The 27,138-nt window shown below is 41.4% G+C and overlaps 1 protein-coding gene across 2 annotated transcripts in view; it reads left to right on the top strand.

The window, feature by feature from the left end:
* Positions 1-27,138, top strand: part of LOC140212309 (dual 3',5'-cyclic-AMP and -GMP phosphodiesterase 11A-like) — a 251,055-nt gene that overhangs the window by 134,480 nt on the left and 89,437 nt on the right. For both annotated transcript variants that reach the window (XM_072283012.1, XM_072283011.1), the window contains 3 exons: positions 7,611-7,661; positions 16,198-16,344; positions 24,033-24,140. In XM_072283012.1, the coding sequence (XP_072139113.1) occupies positions 7,611-7,661; positions 16,198-16,344; positions 24,033-24,140 (306 nt within the window). The remainder of the gene's footprint in view (positions 1-7,610; positions 7,662-16,197; positions 16,345-24,032; positions 24,141-27,138) is intronic.

The following is a 27,138-nucleotide window of genomic DNA, read 5'->3' as shown; positions in this document are numbered from 1 at the left end:
AGAGACAACAGTGGAAACATGCATGAGAATGCAACAATTAGCACGAACAACAATACTCAAACTTAAATAAACGTGAACATATAAACAGAATAAATATCAACAGAACAAGGAGAGCAAGAAAGACCACTTAACGGATGTTGTGCAGGGACAGTTAGTGTGAGTATTGTTAAGAATTCAGTTACCTAGCACTTAAGAACAATCTGTGACATGGTTAACTTTCTGTACACTGTCTAGTTTCTTGATTGGGAAGATGAGATCTCCCCTGCTCACTGTAACTATGTCAAAGCAAGTGTTCCCTCTTGAGTGGGTAGTAAGTTTAAAACAATTTTAGAATTCTCATTGTAATTGTGAAGGGCAGTTTCTTTTAAAAATGTTTTTGGTGTAAGATAAAATCTGTGTAATGGATAGGGAAAATACAGCTAGGCCATTTAACAATATAAAAGTCTTGCATAGCAAGGACCCTAATAATCACATGGGTTTGAATCCTGTAAAACTGTACCATATCTGACAGCTAAATAGGCTGACAAAATGAAACAATTTATGTTGCCATTTGAAATGATAATAGGATTATGACTATTATTACCCCTCTACCCCTTACCATAATCTGTGTTCCCTGAAGATTAAATGGTTGTACTCAGGGAAAAAAATTCTTCAGTCATCGGTCCATCGCTGAAGGAACAACACAGCTCAAGTAACATTTTACTAAACTATTCACACAGAAAGGGAACCTATATTCAGTTTAAACTGAAGTGTTGTAAATATGTTACTCCATTATTAGGTGCCTGTAAGTAGATATTAGACTGTTTTAAAGTTCTTAATACGGGAAATTGTACTGTAGTTCTAAGGGTTTGGGCATTATATCTGTATAGTGTTGGACCATAAACTTTTCGGCTTTGGTGTGATGCAAGATTCTACCCCAGGCTATCACTCGAGTAGGTGGACAAGCTAGCCCCAAAGACATACAGTTTCTACCTCTTGAACGCCTCTCGTAATGGCACATTTTGTTTCGACGGCAAATTAAGCTTATCTTTATCTGTCCTCGCCGCTTGCTCAGTCCAGCCAAGCTCTGTGACTTTTGCTGAGAAGGGCAACCATCCAGTGAATGGAATCTTCGTAGACATTGTCAGTGTACTCCCTCGGAGGCCGATGTATCCTCCCCGCCTTTGAAGTTGACCCTATAGGACTTGGATATAGGATACAGAAAGGGCATCACAGGGTGCAGGGAGAAGGCAGGAAGACGTTAGATTAGATTAGATTATGAGGACACGCAGTCCTCTTTTATTGTCATTTAGTAATGCATGCATTAAGAAATGATACAATGTTTCTCCAGAATGATATTACAGAAACACAAGACAAAAACCACATAATTATAACATATAGTTACAACAGTGCAAAGCAATACCGTAATTTGATAAGAACAGACCATGGGCACGGTAAAAAAAAGTCTCAAAGTCTCTCGAAAGTCCCATCATCTCACGCAGACGGTAAACCTCCAGTGCCGCAAACTTGCTGATGCAGCCCCTGGAAGCATCCGACCACAGTCCGACTCCGAGTCCGTCCGAAAACTCCGAGCCTCTGACCAGCTCTCCGACACCGAGCACCGAGCACCATCTCTGCCGAGCGCTTCGACCCCGGCCCCGGCAACAGGCAGTAGGCAAAGCCGAGGATTTGGGGCCTTCCCCTCCGGAGATTCTCGATCGCACAGTAGCAACAGCAGCGAAGCGGACATTTCCGAAGTTTCTCCAGGTGTTCCTCCGTGCTTCTCGTGGCTGTCTCCATAAAATCAGGATTGTGCACAGCCCCCTAGTTAACACATACGATATCATTCGGAACGGCCGTGCGCACTGGAGTTATTGGGTATATTTAAAGTGATGTTGATAGGTTCTTGATTAGTAAAATTACAGGGGGAAGTCAGGAGAATGGGATTGATTCATCCTCGTTTGAATGTTGGAACAGATTCGATGATCCAAATGACCTAATTCTGCTCCTTTGTCTTATGGTCAATGTTAGGAGGTAATGTGAGAGGCATGAGAAGTAGTGGTACTGGCCAGACATGTTTATTTTAACTTCAGTGCAGTACTGCTAGATAAGAGATTAAAGAACATGAGAAAGGTAAGGTTAGAGTGGACAGCATGTTTCTTAAAGTGGGGGAGCCTAGGACCAGAAGACACAGACTCAGAATACAAGGATATTCCTTTAGAACAGAGATGAGGAGGAATTTTTTAGCCAGGGTGGTGAAACCAGAAATGATTGCCACCGACAGCTGTGTAGGCTAAGTCATTGGGTATATTTAAAGCGAAGGTTGGTAGGTTCTTGATTAGTAAGGTCATCAAAGGTTACAGGGATAAGAAAATGGGGTTGAGAGGGATAATAAATCAGCTATGATTGAATGACAGAGCAGACTCGATGGGCCAAATGGCCTGATTCTGCTTCTATATCTTATGGTCTTGTGGCTACAAGCGCATCAATGGAGGTAAATCTGAATGTAGTGACCATCAAGACTTTTTGCACATGACTTTGCAAATGTATGTCTATCGGTTGAAGTGCATTTGATGCAAATATCACAGTTCACTAAAATGGACCCAAAAAACATACACTGTGAATGAATGTTGCAAGAAGATTTATTTTCAATAATGCTGACATTCTATATTACCTCTTCATTATATTAATTACATAATGGCAGTCTCTATAACTGGTAATCCAGATTATTCATGTGTGAGCAACTCATGCCTGGATCTGCACTGATAAGATTTCTTTTAAATTTGAGATTTAAGGTTAGCTTTATTTGTCACATATATATCGAAACACTGTGAAATTTGTGTCAAATCATATCTGCTAAGATCGGGTTGGGCAGCTTGCAAGTGTCACCATACTTCTGGTGTCAACACAATACACCCACAACTCACCAACCTTAACCATACATCTTTGTTGAAACGTGGGTGGAAATCGGAACACCCTGAGGAAACCCAAGTACAAACTCCTCCTGATGAATAACATCATCAGGAATCTACTGTGCCTTGCTAAATTCATCTTGGAGTCTTCTTGCTGAATGTAACAGCACTAAATATGTGCTTTTCCAGCTCACTGTCAAGTCCGTTTGCATCCTAGCCATTAAAAGTGAGGTGATGGGGTTTCCCTATTGGCTTGTGACAGAGAGTAAAGTGTCAGCAATTTGCAAATTACTTCTCTTTGTTGACTTGCATTGTATAATGAGACGAACGTGATCCTCTTCCTAATGAAATAGTGCTACAGAAGCTGCCAGTAATGATTCATGTAACTTCCCTGTGGCAGGAGCTTCATATGTACAAAATAGTGAGTGGACCATGGGCAATGTATTCTTGTAGGTGCTGATTATTTTTGCAAGCGCTCCCTTGCAGAACACATGCAAGATGTACAGCAGCTCAGAAGTTCAAACCTCAGTGGGCGTAATCGGTAGATAATGGGCTTTCAGCTGGGAGCCCCTAAGGGAGCACGAGCAGGCGGTGATCGTAGTTAAAATGGCAGAGAATCAGTGGGCTGTCGCTGAGCTGGCCACACATGCCGTATCCAGAAGACCATCAGTTGAAAAAAGAAACCGAAAGCATCAAAAATGTTTGCTGGACTTCCAAATAATCCCTTCAGAATTATAAAAATAATGAAGAATCCAGTTCAAATATGAGCGAATTGATCTAACAATGCAATGCAAGGATAGACTGGCCATCTCTGTGGGATGTTCCTTAAGGCACTCAAGTGAGTCCATGTACATCTAGTGTACCGGTCCTGGATATCAAACAGGTCTTAATCCAGGACTAAGGCACTCCTAAAATTGGTGATAGGAATGAAGGATAAATTAAGAGACAACATAAACGGCTAAAATTCTGCAGTATTATTTCACTGCATGCACTCTCCTTAATGGATCTGAAAAGAATATATTAGTGTGCTTTCTAAATGGTAGTAAATTAGAAATGATTAGGATCTTTTCATGTACTTACTGCTTGTTATGCTGCTGGCATTTAGGGCAACAATGAAGGTCCTCCATCTCTGATGGCATTCTGGACTTCCTTCACCGTGTCAGTAGCTTCCTCTCAGTTTTCACTGCTGTCAGTCATGTGTGTCCCAGGTGGAGTCTCAGGGATACCGTCACTCTCAGATGCTGTTTCTGTAACAATCTTGTTTTTGCCAGTCAGGGTTGTTAGCCCTGAAATGAACCCCCGAACCTGGAGGACCGGTGATCTACTGTTAGTCTGGCCTCCACCCTTTGACCTGTTTGGCATGGGTGACCCTACCAAGAGCTAAAGCATAAAGCCCTGACTCCAGCCAACACAGCTCTCTGGATCATTGAGGCACACAAGCCTCCAAACCCAATGGCAAGGTTACGGTCCTCTTGAAGGTTTTCATGTTCTTCATTAAATTTATGAAATAGAAACATAAAAACATAGAAATCTACAGCACATTACAGGCCCTTCGGCCCACAATGTTGTGCCGACCATGTAACCTACTCCAGAAACTACCTAGAATTTCCCTACCGCATAGTCCTCTTTTTCTAAGCTCCACGTATCTATCTAAGAGTCTCTTAAAAGACCGTATTGTATCCACCTCCACCACCTTTGCATTCCACACACCCACCACTCTCTGTGTGACAAACTTACCACTGACATCCCTCTAGAACCAACTTCCAAGCACCTTAAAACTATGCCCCCTCGTGTTAGCCATTTCAGTCCTGGGAAAAAGCCTCTGGCTGTCCACATGATCAATGCCTCTCATCATCTTATACACCTCTGTCAGGTCACCTCTCATCCTCCATCACTCCAAGGAGAAAAGGCCAAATTCATTCAACCTATTCTCATAAGGCATGCTCTCCAATCCAGGCAACATCCTTGTAAGTCTCCTCTGCACTTTGCATTTAAGGGGAGTGGCATGTTAAAGACTAATGCATCATGTTAAAGCTGTACATGGACCTGGTTAGAGCCATGTTTAGCTTTAACATCCTCCAAGAGGACCACAGCCTTGTCATTGGGTTTGGAGGCTTGCATGCCTCAATGACTGGAAGAGCTCTGCTGGTTGGAGTCAGGGCTTTATGCTTTGGCTTTTGGTGGGGTCACCCATGTCAAACAGGTCAAAGGGTAGAGGCCAGACTAGGGGTGGTCCATCGGTCCTCCAGGTTCGGGGGTTCAGCTCAGGGATAACCACCCTGACCGGTGTAACAAAACTGTTACGGAAACAGCAATGAAGAATCCCTACCTCTGAGTGTGACAGTAGTCCTGAGTCTCCACCCGGGACTTGCATGACTGACAGTAATGAAGACTGAGTGGAAGCTACTGACATGATGAAGGAAGCTCTTCATTGCTGCCCTATACACCAGTGGCATAATAGGTGAGTATAGGTTTAACATAATACATAACTCTTGTGATAGTACCTGATAATGTCTTTATTTACTGCCCATAAAGGAAGTCCATTGTAGATCTACCAGAATGTTACATTGAAAATGAATCTCATTGAAATTGAATCTGCAAAAAAAAGTGTATCTCACAGTAGTATATTGTTAAATTACTTGCTGAGATTTTTCAAACTGAGCTCAGACTCCCTGAAATTTAGAAGATTTCAATATCAAACTTTGGAAGACATTAATGGTTACTGATGTGGTTGATGGGGAAAAAATATTTTTTTACTACTGATTGGTATGGTTAGAACTAGAATAACAAACAGGCCCAATGGAGTTAAGAAATATAAGAAATGAAGTGATATTCAGGTCAAATTAATATCGGCAAACAATCGATAGTAATTTGTCCATTTGAAGTTTGAGTTTGAGTGACTTTTTTTTTGTTATCTGCAAATATATTCAGAAGCAAGGGAGAAAGATGGGGAAACATAACACCCATCATTTTAGTGAATGTTGCCAAAGACCAAAGAAGCTAAGTGGTCTATTGCTAATCCTCTGTTTCTATGAATCTGTGAGAGAGATGATGCAAAAGGTGAGAGGAAAGTGGGAGTTTCAGAAACTAATTCTGTGCCACATGCCTCTGCTTCTGAAACCATCACGCTGAACCAGGTTAGGGTGATAGGGAAAGGAGCACAGCTTTGTTCTCCAAATGGATACATGAGAAATGAGGGGATATTAATTTTTATTCTGTTCACAGGAATGATGTGAAATTTGTTAGATTGCTGCACTGCACTGCACTCGCTATAGGTCTGGAGATAGGTGGTTATTCTCTAGTTGGAGACTTGGCCTAGTTTTAAATATCATGCTCTGTATGCAAGACAATGCCTTCGAAGAATTCATAAACCCCAGCGGACATATCTACATACTGAACAAGTTGTTTGATTATTTCAGTATGTTGGCATTGAATGTTTCTGGTTCCTACCAGGCTCCTGCCACAACTTAGGAAGAAGATCTTTGAAACCCCCAGGGGATCGGAAATACTGACCCATAATTCCTTAAAGGTAGCATCACAGGTAGATAGGGTCATAAAGAGAGCTTTTGGCATATTGGCCTTCATAAATCGGATTATTTACTACAGGAATTAGGATGTTGTGTTGAATTTATGTAAGATGTTGGTGAGGCCTAATTTGGAGTATAGTCTGCAGTTCTGGTCACCTACTAAAAAGAAAGAAGTCAATAAGATTGGAAGAGTACAGAGAAAATGTACAGGGATGTTGCCATCTCTTGAGGACCTGAGTTATAGGGATGGGTTGAATAGGCTGGGACCTTATTTCCTCGAGTGTAGGAAAATAAGGGAAGATTTAATAGAGATGTACAAAATTATGAGAGGTTTAGATAGGATATATGCAAGCAGTTTTTTCCACTGAAGTCGGGTGAGACTAGAACTAGAGGTTGTAGGTTAAGAGTGAAAGGTGAAATACTTAAGGGGAACCTGAGAGGGAACATCTTCACTCAGAGGGTAGTGTGAGTGTAGAATGAGCTGCTGGCAGAAGTGGTGATACAGGGTAGATTGCAACATTTAAGAGAAGTTACATGGATGAGAGCTGTATGGGGAGCCATGGTCCAGGTGCAAATGGATGGAGCTGGGCAGAATATAAGTTTGGCACAAACTAGATGGGCTGAAGGGCCTATTTCTGTGCTGTACCATTCGATTACTTTATAGCATGTAGTTATCAACCCTTGCTCATTAATAAAAATGTTATTCCACTTTAATGTTTCTAAAGACTGAAGAGGTTTGATTTCGAGCTGTAAACTGATTTATTCAGATCTTGGCTACACAGGAACAGCAGTGTGTGTCAGCAGTTCCAGTGAGGAACGACCAACCACGAAGAAGGATTTACTCCCCACTTCCTCTCTTCCTGAGATAGCCCATAAAAAAAGAATGTTTTTTTTAATTAAGATATAATTAAAACAGATAGAGTGGAACTGTTCTTGTTTTCTTCAATAAAAAATTTGAATCTATCAAAACAATGCACGGATAAACATTTGGGACATTCAGCTCTGTGTGTGCTGAACAATACGATTGCATTGCCACACAGTTTTATAACTGCTATTCTTCGCTTTGTTATGCTGACAAGATGGATTTGTAATTCAAATGAAAGTAATGTAATAATGTGTTTCGATCTCATTTACCATCTGTTGTATAGTTTTAGATAATTCAGGTTTAACTTATTTCGGTTTCCTATTCCAGCTGTTGTCCTACCATGCCACATGCTCAAAAGCAGAGGTTGATCGACTGAAGGTAAAGTGTTTCCTTTACAATATCCTATGAAGTAGCCCTACCACAAGTTCCTGTAGTATCTCCATTGGACAGGCACCTCTAATAACATCCTCCATTAAATCCTGGAAATCGTGTCCCTCTAAAATAAAACCTTTTTTTATGGAGATATTAAATCAATGCTTGCATGCGCGTGCTGTCTGTTTTTTTTTTACTCAGTTGTGCTGGACCCTTGTTTAATAATAGATTATCTTGGGAATTTCATTCACAAGATGTTTTATATATCAACACGCGTGACTAGATTTATAAATTTGTAAACAGGTTGTTGATTATAAATCTGGACCCCTGTGATTAAATCTAATGTATTTGCTCGCTGACTCTCTACTGTCACATGAATAATCCCAAATACCGGAGATTGGTCAGTGCTGATTATTTATTTAAGTAATAAAACCCACTAACAGTGCAAAAAGCAAATGGGTGAATTTAACGCTCGCAATCCCCTATTACACAAAGAGTTACTGCATATTACTTTCCTCGTGCATGCTGTTGCTATAATGTCTACTTTTTATGCTATATAGTAAAATGTTATTGTGCAAAATAAATTACTCTAATCACAAAACTGATAAATTATTGCAATTACTTTATGTATGGCTATTTCTCATAAACAAGTTGTATATATTAAAAGCAAATGTTTAGTTATTTGCTGTGTCATTTGCATGAAATATACAAGTTCAAGAATTGGATAATGTCATTTAATGACATCATCAATTATGTTGGTCGTATTATAGACATCACCTTATGCACCGTTCTTCTAGCTATGAGTACCCACAGCAGACCAGCTACTTTTATTAACCTGTCTCTGGTAATTTTAAGCGGCTTCTTGGTGTAACCTGTCCTTTTATGGACTCAAGGGTTCAATATTAACGATGTTCATTCTGAAGATAAAATACCGATCAGAGTTGAATTTTGAGCCGATCTTAAGGGCAGGTGTTAAATGATTTTGCCATTCTAAAAGTGGACCATTTGATAATGTTATGGGCATTTTATGTTTTGCTGGCAGTCTTAAGCCATTCAAAATGAAGGAAGGATGGGGAGTTTTGACATCAGTACAATATTTGGAGCTAAGTTTAAAATCAGCCCGTGATTAAGATATTACACCGTGAGAGTTTGGGTGGCAGAGTGATATGTCTCTACCGAAAAAGGTGCAAGGCGCTCCTTTCCTCCGCTAGCCTGCAGGTCAACCTTTTGTGCTCTGGTTTCCTCCCACAGTCCAAAGCCGTACCAGTTGGTAGGTTAATTGGCCCTTATAAATTGCCCCATGATTAGGCTTGGATTAAATCGGGATTGCCGGGTGGCACAACTCGAAGGGCTGGAAGGGCCTATTTCGTGCTGAATCTCAATAAGTAAGTAAGTAAATAAATAAATAAATTTAAGACAGCCTTAGATAGGCCCTGTAGGAGGGTAAGGTTAAGTTCATCTTAGAGTAGGTTAAAAGTTTGGCACAACATTGTGGGCCAAAGGACCTTTACTGGGCTGATATGTCCTCTGTTCTAAATATAGGGTGGGAAGTAGGGAAATCAATGGGTGTTTATGGGCACACATGATAATATAGTTTAAAGGGGAATAAATTGGGCATCAGATTGGTAGGATTGGGCATCAGATTGATAGGATTGGGCATCAGATTGGTAGGATTGGGCATCAGATTGGTAGGAATGGGCATCAGATTGGTAGAGTTGGGCATCAGATTGGTAGGAATGGGCATCAGATTGATAGGATTGCTCTGAGAGCTGACATACAGTGGGTATACAATTGACCCTCTATTTTGATTAAAGGATCTTTCTCCTCACTCATTTAACGGAATATTCCTTCAAACCCTGCTTTCCCCACCCCCCAGCAAACTCTGCCAAATTTATTCTCTTTTCTTTTTACTCTGAGATCTCCCCCCTCTCTTCCTCTACAATCCCTTTGCCCTGACTTGACTCCAGATTGTGCTGCCGCCTTGCTGTTTTGCATACTGCCCCAGTCATCGTTCTCTCACAGTCCAGCTTCACCCTGTATCTCTCGCTTTCTGCCATCCTCCCTGCGCTTTTGTTTCCCACCTTCAAGCTCCCCGACCTTCTCATCTGAAATAGACCGGCTCCAGTTGATACTCACACAAACACACACACACTCACACTCACAGGCAAACACTCACTCAGACAGACAGACACTCACACAAACACACACACACTCACACTCACAGGCAAACACTCACTCAGACAGACAGACAGACACACACACACACACACACTCACACTCACACACACTCACAGATGCACTCACTCACACACAGGGACACACTCACAGTTACACATTCACAGACAGACACACACTCAGACAGATGCACTCACACACTCTCACCCACTCACAGACAAACACACTCACAGACACACACACACTCACTCACTCACTCACTCAGACACACACATGCGTACACAGGCTGATGTATTTTCAAGCATTCACTCACAGGCACACACACACACACACACACACACACACACATACACACTTGCGCTCACTCACACTCACACAAACATCACATTGTTATGTATACCCAATTAAAATCCAGCAAGTTTAAATTCTGCACAAACCCTTGACACTGTTTTCTTTCCACCTCCAGGTCAATCAACATTAAAATAAGATTGTTATTTTTGATTTTTTTGATCTGATGTAAAAGATGTTTGTTTCTAAGCTTGTTTCTAAACTGCTCCAAATCTCAATTTGTCTCTTCTCCTTTGTAAAATACTCTCTTAGTAACATTAAATATCCCAATGAAATCCACATTCTGCTTTACTATTGCAGAATTCGGTAAAAAAACACAGTAAGATGAACTTGATTACATTCTATTTAAACATCGTCATGCTTTTTTTTGGGGGGGGGGGATAGTGAGGAGAGGGCATTCTACACCAGTTATCCTAACATCAGCCTACAGTAGGCAGAGTGACTAGCAACTTTCAGAGTTATCAGTTATCACAGAAGCTAGTATGGATTTACAAAGGATGTTCTTTATATGATGAACATGATCGGGTTTAAATAATCCTGTTTCCCATTCTAAGGACAATCTTATAAAAAGATTATCAATCCATCACTGCTCATTGCATAGAATTTCCTATAATACTTTAATTTGTTATTGCTTTGACTGTTCTATGTCTGATATAATCAAGTATATTGATTACATTGCTAAATAAAATGCCTGCTTTAGATAAATCAAAATATGATCATAGTTCATGAAAGATCAATGTTTCCATCCATTGGGAAAACTCGTTTAATGCTCTTGTGCCCTTTATTAACTGGAAGTTGATGGGAGTGGCATGTCCACTATTACACAAGAAAATTGGTTATAGGTTTGGTGAGTCCAGTGTGCATTTCCCCACATCTAGCCTGACATATTGCTGCCATCTTACCACGTTTTGCCCAATAAGACCTACACCATCATTTCACTCACTCCTCATAGTCAATTCCTTCATGAACACACACTTTTCTTTCTGTAAACTCTCACAATCACCCCTCCCCATCTATATATCTAGCACTACTACACAGTCTGTTCTACTTCCAACTTGTGCTTCTTCCCTCCCCCCTCCCCACCTTCTTATTCTGGATCCTTCCCCCTTCCTTTCCAGTCCTGATAAAGCGTCTCGGCCCAAAATGTCAGCTCATTATAACTCTCCGTAGATGCTGCCTGACCTGTTGAGTTCCTCCAGCATTTGTGTCTGTTTCTCTGGATTTCCAGCATCTGCAGAAGCTGTTCTGTCTACACACAGCGTACTGACTCCCTTTGACAGTCATGCTCACCAAGTGATGATATGGTCTCCCAGAAAGTTTTGAAAAAAAAAATCCCCCATAAAGGGATTTTTAACTAAAAGTTAATGTTTATGGAGTTGTATAGAAATTATTAATCCAGCTAAAAGAAAGACCAAAGCAACACACACAAAATGCTGGAGGAATTCAGCAGGTCAGACAACATCTATGGAAATAAAAAACAGTCGACATTTCAGGCTGATACCTTTCTTCAGGACTGACAACTGGCAAGGTATATGATTTGGGACATGGAGCAAGGACTCATATTGAGCAGATATGACTCATATCTGCCAATGTTCTGTTAATTCTCATATAAATGACAGATGATGATTAAGAATCACACATGCAAATTTGTTGATGACACAATGTAAACAGTGCAGATGGAAAGACTGATTAGCAGATTTAATAGATGTTTCAATGAGCAAAAAATTGTGGCAAGTCAATTTCCAGGCAGGCCCATTTTGGATCGAAGGGAGAAGAATGCTAAAAGCAGAGAAGGTCCCAAATTATTAAAATGTACAGATACGCAGAGCAATAAAAGACAACTGATCGAGTGCCTCTCTTTAGTTTCAGAGCAGAAGGGAACTGAAATGATGTTAGAGTTTACCATCTCCTGGTTTTGTCACAACTGAAATGCTTTGATAGTTCTGGATACATTGTCTTAGGAAAGATATGTTGCCCATAAACCTGACTAACCTGTTCAACAGGCTAATGGATTGTTCATTCACACACCTGGTGATCATCTGGCGTTATGTGACATAGTATTGGTTAGGCTTTGAGACTCACCTGTCATCACCTGAGTGGGTATCCCTCTTCTCCATGAAGTCTACCTGAAGCTTACTTTCTGATCTAAAATACCAGGGAGTTCAGATGTCATGGCATCTTCCTAGAAATCCTTACACTTTGCCATAGTACATTATGTATGCATTTATTTATTTACTTATTGAGTTGAGCTACAGCAAGGAATGGGACCTTCTGGCCCTTTAAACCACACCGCTCAGCAATTCCCCGATTTAATCCTAGCCTAATCATGGGACAATTTTCAAGGACCAATTAACCTATCTTTGGACCATGGGAGGGAACTGGAGCATCCGGAGGAAACCCATGTGGTCATGAGGAGGACATTTAGACTCCTCACAGCAGCGGCGGGAAATGAACCTGAATCATTGGTACCGTAGAGCATTGTGCACGCTACTATTCTACCGTGCCGCCCAGTGGTGCTACATTAGTTACATCTCTGGTAGAGCTCTTGAAGGAGCCAAACAAAATCTTGATACTGTAGATGATAGAGATTTTCAAAACTGTTAATATATTTCACCAAGGTCTAGAATGGAGCAGATCTTCTAGGAATTTGTAGATATCTCTTCACATAAATAATCTGTTATTTGTGCTCATCAGACAAAACTCATTATCTGCCTCTGTACATTTGCTTAAAAATGTGTCATCACTTTGCACCTGCTAGTTATTTCTCCTATCATATATTTACCCCACTCTCTGCCCATCCCCTCTCTTTATCTTCTCATAGCTTCCCTTTCTCCAGCCATTACCTTCTCTGCTCACACTGATATTGCTAGCCCTGCTGCCTGCCATGTGAAGCACCTTCAATAATCCCAAAAGACTGAAGTAGGGTAAATACTGAAAGGCTTTTATTCGCAGTAAGACGTGACCTCCATGCTGAGTGTCTGCCCCTGGTCTGAGGGGGAGGAGCAGGGCGAAATCGCCTTTATTCAGGGATCTGTGGGAGGAGCCACAGGGGCAGTCAGCAGAGGGGCGTGTCCAGACAGTTAACCCAGTTACAACGTGTATATATATATATATATATGGTTTTCCACACCATGCACCACTTAAAGAAATAGGCTTTCTGACTCCCATTTCCTCCACATTTGCTGGTTTAACACCAAATCTGCACACTTGAGTTTAAACCCCTGACCTCCCTTGTCGTTATCCCTCCTGTTTGTGAATAGGAGGGAAGTACATTTCCCCACGTTCAGAATATATATTGTGATCTTTTGAACAGAGTGACAGAATGTTTTATTTTTAGAGATGCAGCACAGTATTGGGCCCTTCTGGCCCAAGAAGCTTATTTACACCCGTATCACCAATTAACCTAGTAACCCGTACTACGTCGTTGACACAGTAACGGCATTACACTAACTGCTGTACTACCATGTTGTCCCTTGTCATGAAGCCAAAACTCTGAGTTTAAAATGTTATTATTAATGCAGTGATATGGAATCATCATATCTTCATGTCAATATTTGTTGGAATGTTAACACATCTGTCATTTTCAGTCCTGATGAAGGGTCTCGGCCTGAAACGTCGACTGCACCTCTTCCTAGAGATGCTGCCTGGCCTGCTGTGTTCACCAGCAACTTTTATGTGTGTTGCTTGAATTTCCAGCATCTGCAGAATTCCTGTTGTTTGTGTCATTTTCAGTGTTCAAACAACAATTCCTTAATGATTACTTTCACATTCACAACATACACACATTTCCCTATAACCAAAGGGGATTCATGGCCTTTTATGCTTCTGACTATTTTCAATATTTCCTGGTTGCACTGCTGTGCTGCACCTGTATAGGCCCTGCTTCAGCTTTTAATATGAATAAAAGTTTTGCACCTGAATACATTGTGCCGTTAATCAATGCGCTGTGATCACAAGTAGTGGGAAGGTATTGTGTCACACCTTTTCATCATCAACTACATCTTCAAAATGATTGATAGAAAGTACACTTGATCAGAGCACTCCAGCATCTGCAGAACTGGATGGAAGAAACACAAGGAATCTTTTTCCTTTCCCTAAAACAGACTGTTGTATTTTTGCAAACGTAGGTGAGAGTCTTGCCGCTTGCCTGAGCTCCTCACTTTTTATAAGGTCCTCTCCTCTCTCCCTTCCTATGGAGATGCTCACAGCCTCCCAGAGCCCCAACTAAGTCCTATTTTCTGGGGCAGCACGGCAGCGTAGCAGTTAGCGTAACGCTGTTACGAAGCCAGCGACCCAGGTTTAATTCTGCCGCTGTTTGTAAGGAGTTTGTACATTCTCCCTGTGACCATGTGGGTTTCGTCCGGGCGCTCCAGTTTTTGTCCACACTCCAAAGACGTACGGGTTAGAGGTTAATTGGTCACATGGGTGTAATTGGACGGCTCCGACTCATTGGGGCGGAAGGGCTTGGTACCGTGTGGTAAATAACCACATTCACAGTCACCGAAGACTAAACATTTCCCTAAACCCCACATGCTCCCCTGGACTCCAGTGCACTAGCCCCATATGCTGTAGTTCCATGACTCTCTTTACTCCCACGAATCCTATCACCTACCCGAGCTCCGCGTATTCCTCCAAGACCCACTTCAGGGCTGGCAAACCTTTTTGAGAGTGTGTGCCCAAATTGGTGATAATCAAATTCTCTCACATGCCATGGTAATTTTGAGCAGAGGTTATCGTTGATTAATGTATTAGTAACAATGATTATAGACTGTTTTAAGGAAAAAGGATGAGCTCGCTTGCTTATTTACATGCATTCATTGTTTTACTATTAATGAAAGTACAACATGAAAACATCTTACTGCACTGGATTGTAAAAGATCATTCACTGTTTTATTTGGCAATAAAAATGATCATTATCTTTTTATTAATGGGTATAGTTTAAAGAATTGAGTGGTGGCACTGCATGCCATGTGACAACAACATTTTTGTCTGTACCATTTTGGGCTCATGTGTCAGAGTTTTGCCACCCCTTACCCCACTAACCCCCGTCACTCATCCAAGCCCTATGCAATCCTGTGAGCGTCACACACTCCCTGAACCCTGTCATTCCAGCTGATTTACCCAGCAAGGCATCATGGCAGTGTAGCAGTTAGTGCAATGGTTTACACTGCCAGCTGGAAGATCGGGGTTCAAATCCTGCTGCTATCTGTTAGGGGTTTGCGTGTTTCCTCCAGGTGCTCTGGTTTCCTCCCACAGTCCAAAGATGTATGGTTAGGGTTAATGTGTCCTAAGCATGCTTTGTTGGTGCTAGAAGCATAGTGACACTTGCAGTCTGCCCAACACAATCCTTAGTGACTTGATTTGATGCAAGCAACACTGTATGTTTCAATATACTTGCCCTCACAACCTATGGACTCACTTTCAAGGAATCTTCATCTCATGTTCTTGATATTTTTGCTTATTTATTTATTATTATTATTATAGCTTTTTTTTTTCTTTTATATTTACACAGTTTGTTGTCTTTGCATATTGGTTGTTTGTGTGTCCAGTGGGTGTGGTCCTTCATTGATTCTACGATGTTTCTTGGATTTACTGAGTTTACCTGCAAGAAAATGTATCGTCAGGGGTGTATATGCTGACATGTATGTACTTTGATAGTAAATTTACTTTGAGCTTTCAATTTTAAGCATGTGACAAATAAAGCTAATCTATAAATCTATCAGTCTTCAAGACTCTAGTTTGCTCTCTTCCCGCAATGAAGTCAGTTAACAGTGGCTCTGGCTTGTGACCTTCTTATGCCTCCTCCCATCTTGGCATCAATTGATGGACAGGATTCAAGCATCCTCAAACCTCACCACTGGAAGAAGTGTAGGCTGAGGCTCAGGACATTGATGAGGATGGAATATTCTACGGGATTTAGCGTCGATGTCTGCTGCATCACTTGTCAGTGAGAAATGGACGAAACAGCATTTTCTTCCTTTCTTTTCCCCATCGTTAATCGTTCTGTCCTTTCATCCAGGCTGCCAAACTCCCGACGGTCAGTGAGCTGGGGATTGCGCATTTTTCCTTCAACGATTTTTCCCTTGACAGCGATGGAATGATCACAGCCTCACTGAGAATGTTCAAGGAGCTGGGAATTGTGCAGAAGTTCAAAGTAGATTATGAGGTAGGAAGTAAATGAGTGTCTTTTGATGTATTCCAAACTCCCCTCCACTCCATCATCTCTATCCCCCAGGAAACTATTATTCCTTGTGGAACACACACACACAGTGCTGAAGGAACTCAGCAGGTCAGACAGCATCCGTAGAGAGAAATCAACAGTCAAGGTTTCAGGCTGAGACCCTTCACCTGGCCTGGAAAGGAAGGGAGAAGAAGCCAGAATAAGAATGTGGTGGGGTGGGGGAAGAGGGGAAGGAGCACACGCTGACAAGTGATAGGTGAAGCCAGGTGGGGGCAGGATGGAGATAAAGCGAGAAGTTGGGAGGTGATTGGTGGATGAAGTTAAAGGACTGAAGAAGAAGGAATCTGATAGGATAGGAGAATGGGCCTTGGGAGAAAGGGAAGGAGGAGGGACGCCAGAGGGATCTGATGGGCAGGTGAAGAGAAGAGAAGGGATAAGAGGGGACATAGAGTGGGGAATGGAAAAAGAAAGAAGGGGGAAAGGCGGAAGAAATTATTGGAAGTTGAAGAAATCAGTGTTTATCCCATTAGGTTGCAGGCTCCCCAACCATTTCTTTGTACCTTGTGATTTTAAGGTCATGACCAGACAAGCTGAAGCACTAACTTTTTACTGATGTGCTCAGTTTAAAATGTAGACTGTAGAGAATGAGTGGGATGAATCTTAGACACCCCTGAAAAAAAAGACCTAATCTGGAGTTTAAGTGCATATTTTTATGGCAGTAAAGTTTTATGGTATATATATATATATGTATGTCTTACCACCTTCAGGCAGAATAGTCAGACTACTGGAAAAGGTGAAAAACTGAATTAAACAGGTTAGTGCTTTTACACTGCTGTTATGAGCCAAGGTGAACCAGGGCTCTTATTCACCCCCACCCCCACCCCTGTGGTCCTCAGCGAATCGTTATTGCAGTCAGCTGGCTATTCACAAAGCCCACGATGTAGTCAGGCACCCTTACATCCCCTTGCAGCCTGGCTGTAGCTTTCCATTCACGATTCTGGATTGCTTATTGTCATTCTCCAGTGCATGAGTGTAAGGGAGAACAAAGTGATTGTTCAGATCCGACGCAGCATAAAAATACACAATGAGCACAGAGAACAAAAAACACATTAAATATAAATATAAAAGCAATCCTCTAAAACACAATGTACACAAACACATTGACTGATTGTATGTACATAAAGTGAGACTAGGTGATGTGTATGTAGTGTTGGTGGAGGGGTGGGTTCCTGGGTGGAGGTGTTGATCAGCCTTACTACTTGGGGAAAGTGGCTGTTTTTGAGTCTGTTGGTCCTGGCACGGATGTTGACGGGACTGGGATTCCTCATGACGTTTCTGGAAACTAGCTGTATATACAGTATGTCCTTGGTAGCAGGTAGACTGGTGCCGGGGATGCATTGGGTTGTAGCAGAGCCCTCCTGTCTGCCACAGTGCAGTTTCTGTTCCACACAGTGATGCAGCATGTCAGGATGCTCTCAACTACGCATCTGTAGACAGTGGTGAGAACTCATGTGCCTAGACCAATTACTTCAGACTCCTCAGAAAGTAGTTTCTACAGCATTATTGAACTGACTGTATTGCTTACATCCTTCAGGAGTAAAAATCTTTATGTTATGGCTCCGTCTAAATGTGCAATGTGCAATCATAGCAATTTATAATAATTTATAATAAATAGAACAGTCAATGTAACATTGAGTACACTCAAATCAGTGTGAGTTAATCAGTCTGTTGTGTTGGGCACATGGTTAAGGCATTCGTCTAGTGATCTGAAGGTCGCTAGTTCGGGCCTCAGCTGTGGCAGCGTGTTTGTGTCCTTGAGCAAGGCACTTAACCCATATTGCTCTAGTGTCTGTGCGAGGAGTGGCGCCCCACACAGACTTCCAATCTGCACCTTGTAAGGCATGAAAATGCCCGACGCAGGCCTCTCCTGGTCTGAGTTGACGTTTCCTCCCTCCCTAATCAGTCTGATGGCCTGGTGGAAGAAACTGTCCTGGAGCCTGTTGGTTCTGGTTTTTATGCTGCGGTACCGTTTCCCAGATGGTAGCAGCCGGAATAGATTGTGGTTGGGGTGATTCGGATCCCCAATGATCCTATGGGCCCTTTTTACACACCTGTCCTTGTAAATGTCCTGAATCATGGGAAGCTCACAACTACAGGTGCGCTGGGCTGTCCGCACCACTCTCTGCAGAGTCCTGTGATTAAGGGAGGTACAGTTCCCATACCAGGCAGTGATGCAACCAGTCAGGATGCTCTCAATCATGCCCTGTAGAAAGTTCTTAGGATTTGGGGGCCCATGCCAAACTTCCTCAACCGTCTGAGGTTGCCATAATGGATAAAGTGACATCCAACAGGTAGGATCATGAGACTTTTAGCTTTACACTCCCTGCTCTCTCTCCCCTTGGCCCCATAGACATGGGTGCTGATGCTCACTATCTCAGTTAGAATAGCTTGCAATCGGCAATCTTTTGGATAGATTTAAACCTGACCTGGCCATGCCCATCCAAATCTGATCAGAGCTGGCAGACTGGTATTTCGGCACTGGAAACTGAGAAACATAGTTGGGTCCCATCTGGATCAGATCAGGTAGCCAGGCTCTAAATTAATTAATTTTGTTTAGAGATACAGCATTACTGCACGGTAACAGTCCCTCACAACCCAACGAGTCTGCGCTGCCCAATTACTCCCCTCTGACCGATCAACCTACGAACCTGTACGTCTTTGGAATGTGGGAGGAAACCAGAGCACGCGGAGAAAACTCACACAGTCACAGGGAGAACATACGGACAACGGTGAATTTGAACCCTCGCTGCTGGTGCTGTCGCAGTCCCTGAATAACCGCTATGCTACTGTGCTGCTCCTTAAAGTTCAGTAACTTTTGCACTTAAGGCTATAACAAGGAAGGGTGCAAAGTAAGTATTAAAAGGTCATTTGCTGCTTTCTCCTTTCACACCAGTGTGGAGTCCGTTCACACTTCTCCCTGGAGTTTTATTTGGTGTCTTCCAGTAACTCTCCTGTACACACCCTCTCCTTACCTCCGAACATTGGCCTTAATATCGCATTGACAGATTTTCCCATTGTATTTTGAACCTTCTGACTACGTCAAAAATATCTGGCCAAACACACAACACGTAATTAAGACCATAAGGCATAAGAGCAGAATTAGCCCATTTGGCCCATCGAGCCCTCTGCTGTCTGGTAATAGCTGAGTTATTTTCCCTCTCAGCCCCATTCTCCTGCCTTGAAGACATTGTTAGATCTGGGAAGAAGATAAAGGAAAGTTGTTAAACTACAAGGAACTGAGATGACCTGGAATGTTAGTTCTGTTCTCTTCTCACAGATGCAGTCTGACAGCCATTTCCACCATTTTCTCTTTATATTTTATATTTTGATCATTAGGTTTTTAAAAAATCTAGAATGACTATCCCTTAGTTCAGATTCTGTACAAAATAAAACCTTATAAGATCCTAAGATATAGGAGCAGAATTAGGCCATTTGGCCCATTGAATTTGCTCCACCATTTCAGCATGGCTGATCCAATTTTCCTCTCGGCCTCAATCTCCCGCCTTCTTCCCCGTAACCCTTCTTGCATTGGTTATGTAGGAAACCCACGCAGTTCACCGGGAGAATGGCTGGAAGGGCTTTTTGCACACTGCCTCAAAATAAAATTTAAAAAAAATAAACCTTATGTGAAGCGTAGGTACATGCCATCTTGTTTGATAAATTAAAAAATAATTCTGCTACTCTATTAAAAACAATTTTACAATCTAACAGCAATTCTACACAATTTTAGGGATGAGTGGAGTTTATGAGTGGCATTTTTATGGAACTGTTTTCTAAATGTTTAACATAAGCACAATTGTACTTTAAGATTTTTTTTGCAAAAGTAGCATTAATAATTTACACATAATGTGAAATGGATTTAAATTTCATGAAACAGAAACATATTAATTACCTATAAATGCTGCCATGTAAATTCCATTCTGATAAAATTTCACTTAGTGCTGAAATGCCAGAAAGGCAGGAGATGCTCTTTTCATCTTTAAGAGATTTGTCACGTGTGGATCGTGTGAGATGCCATCGCAGGTACAGACAGATCAAACAGATCATCCTATAGTTCATAATGCGTGCAGGAGGGACTCCTGGTTCAATATGTCAGAGGTCATTCTCTTCCACGGTACGCCAAAATAATTTTATTGTTTGAATTATGGCTGTTTCTCCTTCACTCAGGGTACCTGTGAGGGATATAAACAAGACTATCCAGTTGTCTTTGTTCCTCCATAGATTTTGTCTTACTGCTGGTTCTGGCTGGTGAACATTAGATCTGATATTTGGTTCTCTAGAGTCAAGAAACAACAACAGTAGGAGTAGAGTAATATAGCTTTTATCATGGAGCTAACTTTCCAAGTGTCTCCTTGTCATAATGATAGCATTGATGGGGCTCTAAATTCCTAACCGGGCTACAAAGCCAGTTATAAATCCAATCTATCTAATGTATTAATTACAGTATCTTATCATGGTTTTGGCTGAGGACTTTGTGCTCTGCAGATCACTTATTTCTCTCTTTATTTAGAGGTACAGCAAGAAATAGGTCCTTCCAGCCCACTGATTTGCACCACCGACAACCCACCCTAGTCCAATCCCAGGACAATTTATAATAACCGCTACATCTTTTGACTGTGAGAGGAAACACACATGTTTACTAGGAGGAATGTACACATTCCTTACAGACGACGTCGGAATTGAACTCTGACACTCTGAACTCTAACACTCCGAGCTGTAATTGCGTGGCGCTAACTGCTATGCCACCGTAGCATCCTTCCTTTGTAGGCTGTATCAGGCCACCTTACCTTCAGTTGAAGTTTGATGAACCTTTGCTTGTTTTTACAAAGCAACATGAACTGTAAATGATAACTTTTTGATGGACCTCCAGAAAATTGCTTTTCTTTGAAATTAATAATACGGCAAAACCAAAACCTTGGCAACTTTAGCAACCTCTGTTTCAAAACAGAGGTCGGGTTTCTTTTGATTCCTCCTGAGTAACTGAGGAGGCAATGAAAGACACAATTACACAAATACCTTGATTAAGTAACTTTACTTAGCTCTTAGCTAAAAGAATTAGTAACTTGAGTAATTTTGTTTAACACTTAGCTACGTATCTAATTCAACTTTTAACTACATCTACATATCTAATCTAATTCAATGAAAGCATCAAAACTCAAACTACTTTATTTGATTCTCCACTAATAAATAAAGCTAAAGGTTGCATGCAGTTCAGAGTAATACTTACCAGCAATTCAAAATAAGCACTGCTGCTTGTCTATTCTTAACCATTCAGACTATAGCCACCAGGGAGCCCCAGAACTTTGAGAAGACATGAAAGGGTATCGAACTCGCCATGCACTGGTCATGATCCAACCCACAGAGAAGCTCCAGTACTGAAGGGTTTCGGCCTGAAATGTTGACTCTTTATTCCTTTTATGCTACCTGACCTGCTGAGTTCCTCTAGCATCTCGTACATATTGCTCTGGATTTCCAGCATCTGCAAAATCCCTTGAGTTTTTGAAAATACCTTGCTATTATCCAGGTCACAGTCTCCCCATCTCCCCTACAAGTGAACAACAACTCCATACAAGGCAAAACTCCTGATAAGTGATTTACTGGAAACTTCCATGTGATTTCCAGTAAATCCTCTCAGTCAGGCCTACCTGTGTATCCAGAGCCTAAAACAAAAATTTAGTCAACCATTTTGTGAACATATTCTAAACACAGGAGAATCTGCAGATGCTGGAAATCTAGGATAACATGCATAAAATGCTGGAGGAACTCAGCAAGTTGGGCAGCATCTATGGAGAGGAATAAAAAGCTGGTGATTTGGGCCAAGACCCTTCATCAGGACTTGTCAAATTGTTCAGCCATTTTATAGCTACTACAAACCACTAACAAACAGGAGAAAATCTGCAGATGCTGGAAATCCAAGGAAAACACACACACACACACACACACACACACACACACCCACCCTACCTGGAGGAACTCAGCAGGCCCAGGCAGCACCTAGGGTAAAGAGTACTGTGGATGTTTTGGGTTGAGACCCTTCAGCAGGACCGGAGAGAAAAAGATGAAGAGTAGAGTTAAAAGGTGGGGGGGGGGTGGGGGGAGGGGGGGGGGAGGGGAGGGAGAAGAATGAAACCAGGAGGGGGAGGGGTGAAGTAAAGAGCTGGGAAGTTGATTGGTGAAAGAGATACAGGGCTGGAGGAGGGGGAATCTAGGAGAGGATGGAAGGCCATGGGAGAAAGAACAGGGTGGAGGAGCACCAGAGGGAGGTGATGGACAGGCAAGGAGATAAGGTGAGAGAGGGAAAAGAGGATTGGGAATGGTGAAGGAGTGAGGAGGGGCATCACCCGAAATTCGAGAAATTGATGTTCATGTAATCAGGTTGGAGGCTACCCAGAACGAATATATGGGTGTTCTTCCTCCAAACTGAGTGTGGCCTCATCATAATTCTGTTTTATCTTACCATGACCTCACAAAAAAAGCATTCAGACAATTTACATGCTGACTCTTTTTTGTATGACTGAGGATGTCAGTCTTAGCTCACTTCTGAATCAGAAGCCATGGATTTAAGTTCAACTCCGGGAGGTTGAACACTGATATTATATTGTGGTGCTGAAGAAGAACTGCATCAGATCTGGGAGCAGACATTTGATTTTATACTCAAGTCCTGATAACCAGCAAGTAGCTGGGAAAGATGCATATTATGGTTACTGTGACTCAGCCCCTCATTTTTCTGCAGTTTGTAAAAGTCTCACCGATTTTTGTCACTATGCTCCATTTTCCTGATCCCCTGTTAAAATCAGAGCTCAGTTCCTTCATTCATTTCTTAACAAAGTGATATCTTATACAGTGCAATGCAAAAGTCTTCGGCACCCTAGTTTTTTCAGATGGTTTCCGGATGGGCGATGTCAACATCGTCAAGGCTGTCTGGGATTGTCTGGAATTACCTGGAGAGACAGAAGCATGCGAGACAGCCAAAGTCTGCAGAAGAACTGTGGCAACTTCTCCAAGATACTTGGAACAACCTACCAGCTGATTTTCTTATAAAACTGCACGACAATGTACCTAAGAGAATTGATGCAGTTTTAAAGGCAAAGGGTAGTCACACCAAATATTGATTTGATTCATTTTTTTAAAAACTGTTTACTGCTCTTTATAGTAATTTTTTTGATATTTAGAAACTTATAATTTCACTATTTTTGAAAGCATCTTCACTTTACAAAATTTTTTAAATGTGCCTGAGACTTTTGCACAGAACTGTAAATCTGTACTTTTATATTCCCATATGAAATTCTGTGCTACCAATTTCGCAACATTTTTAACTTGATTATTTTATTTCAGAACTATTTCACAAGCTATATTTCATTATCATATCACTGTAATTATCTTCTGAACAACATTTAGAGAGAGAAATAGAATTCCTAATTTTAAATTACTAAACAAAATTAAAACTTGAGGAAATATGAACTCTTACTTCATCTATAATCAAAATTCTGGATTTTCCTCCAAGCTAGATATTGTACTCTAAATCAACACTTAAAAGTAAATCAAATTTGTCTTGATTTATATTAACTGTCATCTGAACTAGCTAATGCATACATATTTCTGTGGTGTTCCAGGTTCTGTGTCGCTGGCTGCTTACTGTGAGAAAAAATTACCGTGCTGTTCCGTACCACAACTGGCGTCATGCATTTAATGTTGCTCAGTGCATGTTTGCATTGATAACAGTAAGTCAGATCTTGTTAGACAGATCTAAAGACTGTGCATGTCAATTATAGCATGAAATAGATGACACCAGTTAATGAAGATATGATTAAGAAGGAAATCCTATATTATCTCAGGCACCAATTGATTCCAATATGTAAGTACTCGTAGGTTTGTTTGATACAGGCAACTTGATAAATTGCACAACCTCATTTCCACAAAGATGTGTTAATTAGCTGGGTGAATTATAATTGCTAACTGTTTTATTAATTCCTTGACCTAGGTTATTTCAACCAAAAGTCGCTGGTGTAAGGCAGTTGATAATTTGATATACTAAATAAATAATGGATTCTGTGGACACACTAATTTAACAATTTGGAGTGAGGAAACTCTCCACAATCAATGCGCTTTGTTATAAGTTCCATAAGTGAGTCTTGTTGCCCATTTTGGAACAAATGTTCTATTTTGCCCAGTGTTTTTCACAACTACAAAAAGACTAGCTTTTAATCTTGTAACCAGTCCATGTATTTTCTCATATTGTTTCTGATTCTTGCCAAACGTGGGCCATCGCCAACTCTTGATGTTCAGCACCACTGCCATCGTCTCCCACTATCACCACCTTTGGATTACTGGTAAACAAACTCATAAGTACCAGTGGCTACAAAAGCATATTTGTTATTGTAACCTACAGTATTTTTTATATATTACATTGTACTGATATTTCAAAGCAGTACATTTCACGTCAGTTGTCAGTTATAATAATAAACTTGATTTTGATCACAGTTTACATCACAGTTTTCCACTTCTACAACGCACAACTCAGCAACTTGAATCACTACCTGGCACTTGTCTGGATGATTGCAGTTCCAGCAACACCATCCATGACAAAACAGTCCAGTCAAGTGGCTCCCAATTTATAGCCGGAGCATTCCTTTTCCATTATTCCTCAAAATGCACTGCAGTAACTAACTTGGACCACTCTGATTAAGCTATCCAAGCTTGTGATTTGTACCACTAAGGACAGGGTAACTTTTGGACAACCACTACCAGGCTTCTATCCAAGTCTCTTCCTGATCTGGAAACAGGTTACCACTTCATCTTTAACACTCTGTGCGGTTCCATACGGCATTCTGTTGGAATTCAAATTTAAACCTTCTCTCCCACTCCCAATTTTCTAAATTATTTTTGCATTATTTGCAATGCATTTAGATATAATGATGTACTCTCTGGAGTTTAGAGAAATGAGGGAGGATCTCACTGAAACCTATTGATTATTGAAAGGCCTAGATAGAGTGGGCATGGTGTGGATGCTTCCTATAGAGGTGGAGTATAGGCTTTGTGATGTCAACAGTTATTTTTGTTTCCACCATGAAGGGGAAAGAAAAATTGAATTTAAATTGTCACTATTGTCATGTACATTCAGATTACATTGTCTGTTCCATGGATTCAGGTTTCAGCATTTCATCATAATTGCCATAGCAACCCATAACCACCCGCTACCATACAACTGGCAAGTTTTAGTTCTGCACATCTCAGATAATCTGACTGTTTGAAATAACAGCATGCATTGCCTACTGAAAACTGAACGGCCTGGTTAGAGAGGAGAGGATGTCCCTTTAAATGAGAAGGAATTTCTTTAGCCACAGGGTGAATCTGTGGAATTCATTGCCAGAGACAGCTGTGGAGGCCAAATCATTGGGTATATTTAAAGTGGAGGTTAATAAGCTCTTGATTAATAAGGGTGTCAAAGATTACTGGGAGAAAGCAGGAGAGTAGGGTTGGGAGGTATAATAAATCAGCCATGATGGAATGGCGAGGCAGACTCAACGGCTGAAAGGCCTAATTCTGTTCCTACGTGTTATGGTCTTAAGTCTGTTTATTCTCTATTAATAAGAGGTAAGATATAGACAGCATCATGCCAAGTTCCTTCAGGTACTTAATTATCCTTATGATTGTATACATACCCTACTCTCACCTACTTTAAAAGAAATACATTACCGTATTTCTAAACTTTTGAAAATGCAACACTGTGACAAAACCGAGTAAGTAATTAACGCAATGGGCAAATGTTAAAAAGAGTTAAGATAGTTAAATTTAGAAGATGTTTAAATTTGGGTGGGCTGTGTTCAGTGGGGCATCTCACTGAATTGGTGGGGGGGGGGGTGTGATCTAAATGAAATCTATCGAACATTGAAAGGCCTGGATAGAGTGGATGTGGAGAGGATGTTTTCTATAGTGGGTGTGTCTAAGACCAGAGGCCACAGCCATGGAGGAACATCCATTTAGAATGGAGATGAGGAGGATTTTCTTTAGCCAGAGAGTGCTGAATTATGTGGAATTCATTGCCACAGGCAGTTGTGATGGCCAAGTCATTGGGTATATTTAAGGTAGGGGTTGGTAGATTCTTGATTAGTCAGGGCATGAAGAGATACGGGGGGCAGAGTGCACGGGCAGGCAGGAGACTGGGACTGAAAGGGAAATGAATCGGCCATGATGAAATGGCAGAGCAGACTCGATGAGCCAAATGGCCTAATTCTGCTCCTGTACCATTGGTCTTATGTTCATGTAGTATATGGCATGACCAATGAGTTTTCTGGCTAATTTCTTGTCAACTCAAAAAATGTTCTTGAGTTGGATGGTAAAACTGTATTTTCACAGCTTTGGTCCAAATAGAGGACCAGTCCTAACTTGCAGACCCCAGTCAGTTCGGGTTGACAACAACATCTCCTCCACAATCTCCGTCAGCACAGGTGCACCATAATGCTGTGTGCTTAACTCCCTGCTCTAGAAAGCCTACAAAAAGTAGTGGATACAGCTTAGTCCATCATAGGAAAGTGCTCCCCACCATTGAGCACATGTACAAGGAGCATTGCCACAAAAACACAGCATCCATCGTCAAGGATCCCAGCCAACCAAGCAATGCTCTCTTCTCACTGCTGCCATTAGGAAGGAGGTACAGGAGGCTACTACTATGTCGACTTAAGCCTAGGGGGCCATTGTTGGGCAATAATACAGGAGGCT

This window comes from Mobula birostris, chromosome 19 (genome assembly GCF_030028105.1).
Source record: "Mobula birostris isolate sMobBir1 chromosome 19, sMobBir1.hap1, whole genome shotgun sequence".
Taxonomy (NCBI): Eukaryota; Metazoa; Chordata; class Chondrichthyes; order Myliobatiformes; family Myliobatidae; genus Mobula; species Mobula birostris.
The sequence above is the reverse complement of the archived record's forward strand: the minus strand, read 5'-3'. Positions and strand labels throughout refer to the sequence as shown.